At 44.4% G+C, this 7839-nt stretch overlaps 1 protein-coding gene across 1 annotated transcript; it reads left to right on the top strand.

Annotated features, from left to right (window-relative positions):
- Nucleotides 1-1390: 1390 nt before the first annotated feature.
- LOC543338 (tricin synthase 2) lies at nucleotides 1391-2559 on the top strand. Its single transcript, XM_044583893.1, has 3 exons — nucleotides 1391-1645; nucleotides 1724-1803; nucleotides 1916-2559. Exons 1-3 carry the CDS (start codon nucleotides 1556-1558, stop codon nucleotides 2481-2483), a joined length of 738 nt encoding a protein of 245 aa, XP_044439828.1. The 5' UTR covers nucleotides 1391-1555; the 3' UTR covers nucleotides 2484-2559.
- The last annotated feature ends 5280 nt before the right edge of the window (nucleotides 2560-7839 follow it).

Raw genomic sequence — 7839 nt, 5'->3', positions numbered from 1 at the left:
GGCCCTATGCAATTTGACCCCTATTCTTCGCAATGATCATAGAATAGCAGTGTTTGACGGTTATTCGGAAGAAAGAGGGTTTGCCTGGTGGAAATGCAGAAATGATAGATGAGTCCCTCAGGGTGCGTCGAGTTTCTCCCCGTAAAAAAGAACTGAAAATTAGGGTCCATAGAGTCCGCCACTTATCTAAAAAGGGAAGAAAGATAAGGCCCTTTTTTGTGTGCTCATCCTCATCGGAGAAAAAAAGGGGCCAACCCTATTTGATGCTCGTTGCGTCAAATAGGCGACCAATCGAAAAGGGCGCGTGAGTTAGGCCGACGTATTTATGAATTTCTCTCGTTATGCACATGAGACATTGTGTTTATGGATTTTTTATATTTTTTGTTTGATTTTCTATTGTATTTCGTTTTGGTTACTTCGGTTTCCTTTTCCCCTTTTTTATTTATTTTACCATCTTTGGTTTTCCTTCTTTAAACACGAACAATTATTTATAGAACCTTCATTGGATTCTTCATTTTTCAGTATACGAATATTTTGAAATTTTGAAAAATAATTAAACTAAAATTATTGAAGATTATTTTTATTTTATTTAAATATTCACGTAATTAAAACATGTGCGGCGCAGCGGCAGCTTGGTGAAGTCCCTCGCGGCGGCGAACCTTTGGCGCTGACAAGGTGTGAGACACTTGAATCTTAGACTTCGTGGTCTTGCATAAACTTTTGAACCGTAGAAAGTCTATGTATAATGAACGCTTGTACTAAAAGAGTTTCTTAGCCATATACTCCACGACACTTATTTTGGGAAGTAGAAAGTAATGATATATCCTTTCAACTCCCAGTTTTACACTGTTATTTACTCTCCAGCTGATAGCAATTGCCACCGAACCTTGCCTAGAAAGGGAATGTGCTTCATTGAGCCGCAAAATGTTGTTGCGCCCGATTGGAATTTGGATCGCCCCCCACCCCGCCACATGCGAGCAGCTACTTTTGGTAAACCTCCTAACCCAAAGTTAGCCGTTCAAGCAAGCAACAGTCATCTTGAAGATATCTTCTGTTTTTGTATGTATCCGAACTCCATTATTAGAGCAGCTCCCGCAGTTGCCATCTCAAGCAAGGAACAGCAAGCACCAGAAAGGGAACCCGGCCATGTGGGTGAGGCTATAGATCACACGCGGCCCATCCGGCGCCGATAGGCGACAATCCATCAGTTTGCAGGCCCAATAAAACAAAGGTGCCCACCTGGATAAGGATAACTGCAATGCAATTGTCCGCACGCACCAGCCAAACGTTGGTTGCGTAGCCAGTCGATGACGCCACGCCACTGCATCGCATCGCGTCGCGTTGCTGAACCGATCCAGATTCTCTGCGTCACCCCAGCTGCCCCGCACCCGGCACCGTCACGGCTTACTGACCGACCCCGGTCGTCACCCAAGCGCACCCCAGCATAAATAATGGCCGTGCTCGGCAGCAACGCCGCAGCATCTCCGGCTTTACTCCTCTTCTTTTTTTAGTCGGTGCGTGTGTGTGCGCGCGCGCATTTCGCTCGTTCATAGACATGGCTTCCAACGGGAGCGCCGGCGAGGTCAGGGATGTCCACAGCAGCGAGACCACCAAGACCCTCCTCAAGAGCAACGACCTCTACGATGTATGCAGACTGTCCTGCACGCTCGTCCCTGAATTTATCTGCTGAGAATTAATGGCGCGAGTGTTGTTTGATTTGCAGTACATGTTGAAGACGATGGTGTACCCGCGGGAGAACGAGTTCATGCGCGAGCTCCGACAGATCACCAACGAGCACATCTTGTACGCAATTCCGCTCCCTTCTCCTGCCCCTTGAGAATTGCTGATCATGGCATGTGTATTTTAGAAGAATTGCAGATGAGTTAATGGGGATGTTTATTTGTTCTGGTTGTAGCGGGTTCATGTCGTCGCCGCCGGACGAGGGGCTGGTGCTGTCGCTGCTGCTCAAGCTGATGGGCGCCAAGAGGACCATCGAGGTCGGGGTCTACACCGGCTGCTCCGTCCTCGCTACCGCGCTCGCCATCCCGGACGACGGCAGGATCGTCGCCATCGACGTCAGCAGGGAGTACTTCGACCTCGGCCTCCCCGTCATCAAGAAGGCCGGCGTCGCGCACAAGGTCGACTTCCGCGAGGGCCCCGCCGGCCCCATCCTCGACAAGCTCATCGCCGACGAGGACGAGGGGAGCTTCGACTTCGCCTTCGTGGACGCCGACAAGTACAACTACGGCAACTACCACGAGCAGCTGCTGCGGCTCGTGCGCGTCGGCGGCGTGCTCGCCTACGACAACACGCTCTGGGGCGGCACCGTGGCCATGCCCGACGACACGCCGCTCACGGAGGAGGACCGCAAGAAACGGGACTCCATCAGGGGGTTCAACGCCATGATCGCCGCCGACACGCGCGTCGACCCCGTGCAGCTCCCTATCGCCGATGGCATCACGCTCTGCCGCCGCGTCGTTTGATTATAGGACCGGCGGAGCTGGTCGCGCGTCTTATGTGTGACCGAAATAAAATAAGCTGGCATGTTTATTCGCGACATTTTCTTCTAGTGAGCATCTCTACCCGCTCCTCTTTCAAATAAATTATTTAATAATAGAAAAGCTGGATATATAAAAATAAAAATACGATAAAGAAGTTGGATAAAATATGCGCACTCCAATAACTTCTCTTTCTCCCAAAGAACACCGCAACCCCCTTTCCCGCCTCTGGCGACTACTAGCCGTCACCGTAGCCATGACACCCCGGCTCCCCGTTTACCCACTGCCGGGCAGGCCCACCCACTTCGTCTTGTCGCCGCGCATGCACCTTTGTCATGTCACTTACGGACGCGACTCCCCTGACGTGTCGTTGGCACACTGGCATGTGGACCCGGTCCCATATGTCAGGGGGTAGTATGTCAGACGATCCCGCTCCGTCACTTACCCTGCATCAACCCTTCGCACAATCCCGTCTCGAGCTACCTCGTCGTGGCGCCCAACTCGAGCTTGAGCTCAGTTTCTTCGCTCGAGCACAGCCTCAAGTCCACTGTGCCGCTCGAGCCACCTTCTACGCCACGCAGCCCGGCGCTCCGTCGCGCCTCTGAAGCTACCTCAACATGCCGTCCAACCCTGGCAGGTGAAAGAAGGGGGGAGAGGGAAAAAATGGGCCCAATGCATGCCGGATCTGTATGTCAAGGACATACTGGTGGTGAATGTATTGGGGATCAGCAACATCTCCCCTGATAATTCAAAATTGTAATTGGAAATAGATTATTGTTTTTTCTTTTAACACCGGGGATGGATTATTGGTGGTATGTTGGAGATGCTCTAAACACGATGATGACTTGTTTATAGTGAGGTGGCAACAAATCCATCTTAAAGTCATGCTTCGTGTACTACTAAAGATCTGGTGGTTCGACGATTGCACTTGTAGGGGATTATCTCCGGGCCAAGTACAACATGTTAGATACAATCTTCTAGAATCACTTGTGTATCTCGGTTCAGGTTGCGATAAAGCCTAATCAAACATATATTTATCTTCAGCTTCTTGATCCTTAGGCATTGTAACGAATCCAATATTTTACATTCCATCGATGGGGTTGTTCCATCTATATAAACACGCAACGCGGCCTGGCACAACAGGTAGAAATACTTCACAAATTCACATGGTAATTAGCACCGACCTTCCATACCACGTCTATTACCTTTCTAACATATCAACAATGGCGTCTTCATCATCCTCGACGCCTTCCCTTTTCTGCAATCAAGTTTCCAAGAAACTTACCAGCGGTAATTTCCTCCCATGGAAGGCCCGTGTCCTCCCTCAAATCCGTGTGTCTGGCATTCATGACTATTTTGATGGGAGCCTTCATGCACCAGAGAAAATCATCTCGTCCACGCACATAGATGGCAAGACTGTGGTGAGGCCCAATCCGTTGTACACTTCCCGGATGGCCATGGATCAACGGATCCTTCCATGTTTTCTCAACTCACTCTCGAAGAAGGTCCTCATCTACGTTCCTCACCTAGAGACTGATGAAGCCATGTGGAACACCATCACGTCACACTCCAGATCACGCATAAACAACCTCTGCATCTCCCTCACCAAAGCGCAGAAGGAAACTAGATTGTGTCGGCGTAATTCTCTCGCATGAAAGGTCTCGCGACTAGCTAGCTACTGTTGGAAAACCTTTCACCGAGGACAAGCTCATCTCCTAAGTCCTTGCTAGCATGGACATGGATTATTCCCCCTGGTATGTGCACTCAATGCTCAAATCTGATCCAGTTTCTCTTGATGCTCTATATGATTAGATGGCCAACTTCGACCAGCATGTTGACCTTCTACAAAAATCCAGGGCCGGCTTCAAGTCCTCATCCAACACTGCATCGCTTGGACGTGGAGGATACCAACGTGGGGGTGGTGCCCCATCTGTGCGCGGTGGGGGTAGAGCTATGACTCTCGCCTCCAATGCCAAATGTACAGAAAATGAGACACATCACCATGGACTGCTGGTACCACTTCACGGACGACTACCTATCATAAGAAAAGACCGTCGAACCCGCCAACACCTCCAACTACGACATAGATACCAATTGGTACGACGATAGTAGGGTTACTAGTCATGTCACCGACGATCTGCAAAAGCTTAAATTTTGTGAAAATTATTACGGGAATGATAAAGTTCACACCATTGATGGTTCAGGTATTGACATTAGACACATTTAGCATTCAGTTATTAAAACAACATATTATAAAATTCATCTATGCAACATATTGCATGTCCCATCTGCCTCTAAAAATCTTCTTTCGATATATCTAAATGCCATTGATAAAAATGTTTACCTCAAATTTTGGCCTACCTTCTTTGTGATTAAGGACCAAGCAACAATGAGAATTCTTCATGGAGGCAGATGGAGGGGAGGTCTTTATTCGCTGATCCTGCTTAGGACATCCCGTAAGTAAGATTTCGGTGCCATCAATCTATCCCCTTCACGATGTAACAACCGACTTGGTTAAACATTGAGTCTGTTTAGGAATAATATCCTCCCTAGTTGTGCAAGCTAAACATTGACTCGACTTGTTTTTTCAAGCAATTTGTTTCTTTCTCGGTTTTTATCGCTTCCCCCTTTTTCTTTTATTTTCTATTTTCTTCTTTTCTTTGTTTCCTTCTTGGTTTTCTTTGCTTTTCATTGCGTTCCACGGCTTTCTTTGGTTTTTGTGGGTTTTTTCTTTTTATATATTATGTGTTCTGATGTCTACTATTATTCATGCATGCTGTATAAATTATTTTTATATGTGTTTAAAATTTTAAAATACATAATTACCATCTTTTAAAAATATATGTTTTTAATGTCTACATTTTTGTATACATCAAGAACATTTTTATACACGTGTAGTGATTTTTAATACATGATTAACATTTTTAAAAATACATGTTTTGATGTCTACTTTTTTCATACAAATTGTACCTATTTTCTTTGGGTTTTCCTTTTTTGTGTGTTTTCTTTGGGTTTCATTGTTTTTTAAATTCTACATTTTTATTTTTATTTTCTATCATGTCTACTTATTTTATACACATTGTACGTTTTTTTAAACAACAGGAACATTTGTTTTGTTCAATTACATAATTAACATTTTTCTTAAATAAGTTTTGATGCCTATCCTTTTTCATGCACATTGTACATGCAACATATACATAAGGAACATTATTTTATACATGTTTAACATTTTTCAAATATGATTTGAAGTCGTACTTTTTTTCATACATATTGTACATTTTTCGCATACATATGAAACTTTTTTTATACATGTTTAACATTTTTTAAACCTATGTGTTCATGTCTCTTTTTGTCACACACACATTGTAAGTTTTCCGTAATCACTTGAAATTCTTTCTTATACACGTTCTACATTTTTTAATACATGATTAACATTTTCTTCAAACACATGCTTTGATTTCTTTTCGAAAACGTGGTAAATATTTTTGATTTTTGCAAGTACACATTGAAACAATTTTTTAAACTATGCAGACATTTCTTTTACATTGTATAAACATTTTTTTAAATGTCATGAACATTCTTTTTTGAAACGCGTGGACATTTTTAAATGTAATGTACATATTTTTTAATGGTATGATACATTTTTTTTAAATTATGCGAACATTATCTTTATGTTGCATAAACATTTAAAAAATGCCATGTACATTTCTACACGATGGAATTTTAACATACAATGAACATTTTTTAAAGACACGACCGACGACTTTCAAATACGTTAAACATTTTTCCAGATAGATGTTGAATGCTCAGAAATGGATATTCGAGATGTTGAATGCTAATATCATACGGGACGCTATAAATCGCAGTTGAGAAGAAAGCATACACGTACTAGGTACAACTACTTTTTTTCCAAGGGAACACTAGTACCACCACTGTGCAAGTACAACAACACTTCCCTCAAAAAAAAAGTACAACAACACGGCCAATGAAATAGTGGATACGAACATCACCGAGACAACGACAGGATTTTTTTGCTTGCCGTCAATAGAGGAGTGGTGGTTTTTTCTGTTAAAAGCGCCTATCGGCTAGCGTCTCTGTCTCATGACGAGGCCTTTGCTGGTGGAGCTTCAAGTTCTCAACCTGATGGTGCTCGCTCGATTTGAAACCTCATATGGAGATCTTCTGTCCCTCATAAAATGAAAATAACTGCCTGGAAGGCTGCTTCAGGTGCACTAGCACCGTCACCTGTCCACAAGTGGTACATGTCGTTTGTGTGGATTGGAGAAAGAAAGTAGTTACGATGGTATGATCACATGCAGGCACGCTAGGACTTTTGGATACACATGTGTGATATGTGGGATCTACTGGCTGATGAATGTCTGATTGATAGCGGAAAAGAATGCATGTTGAATATTGTGCTTGGCTGTACTGACGTGGTACATGACACGGTTATTATGTTGATTTGGCGTATATGGCAACTCCGAAACGATCTGGTCGATGATAAGGAGGTTCCCCCAATTGATGTTACTGTCAATTTTTTGGTCAGCTACATGAGATCACTTGATCATTCTCAAAGGTACGATACTAGGAAATTATGAAGGGGAAAATGCCGGTCTTTGATGATGGAGTTGCGCTGATGGTGAAAGCACCTAAGTTAGTCCGATCATGGCCGCCACCACCTATGGACCATGCAGCTTTGTCCGTCCATGGTTCATTTTCGATGCATGACGGGTCGGCGGCGGCATGTATGATTCTCAGAAGATCGAATGGGTCCGTTATTTTTGTAGCCTATCGGTTCGTTTTTAACTGCAATGATGCGTTGCAACTGGATATTCAGGGGATGACTCTTGCAATCCAGCACACGAACCTACCTATCATCGTCCGGTCAGACTCCTCAGAGGCCCTATCAATCCTATCGAATGATGGTCTAGCTCGCTCGGCCTATGAACATCTTGTTGCCGAGATTAGATCGGTGATGATTGACAGGGAGTTTATTCCGCAAAAGCTTAGTCAGGAACAAAATAGAATCACCGATTGTTTGGCAAATTATAGTCAAACTGAGTGCAACACGACTATATGGTTGCACCAAGGACCACCATGTATTGAGAATCTTTTGTCTCTCAACTATAACTCTACACCTATGGAATAAAACCCTTTTTACCCTTAAGAAAATACAACAACACGGCCTTGCTTGGCTTTTTTTTAGAGAGAAAGTCGCTCGCTTGTTATACCAGATCAGCCGGGTCGCGTGGGCTGTATTGACGGATCGTGGGAAGGCCCACACGAGCGATCAGCTCGTACGTCTCGCAATAAGCGAGGTTTAGACCCGCCCCGCGGTTAC

This window comes from Triticum aestivum, chromosome 7D (genome assembly GCF_018294505.1).
Source record: "Triticum aestivum cultivar Chinese Spring chromosome 7D, IWGSC CS RefSeq v2.1, whole genome shotgun sequence".
Classification (NCBI taxonomy): Eukaryota; Viridiplantae; Streptophyta; class Magnoliopsida; order Poales; family Poaceae; genus Triticum; species Triticum aestivum.
This window is presented reverse-complemented; position numbering and strand designations above follow the sequence as displayed.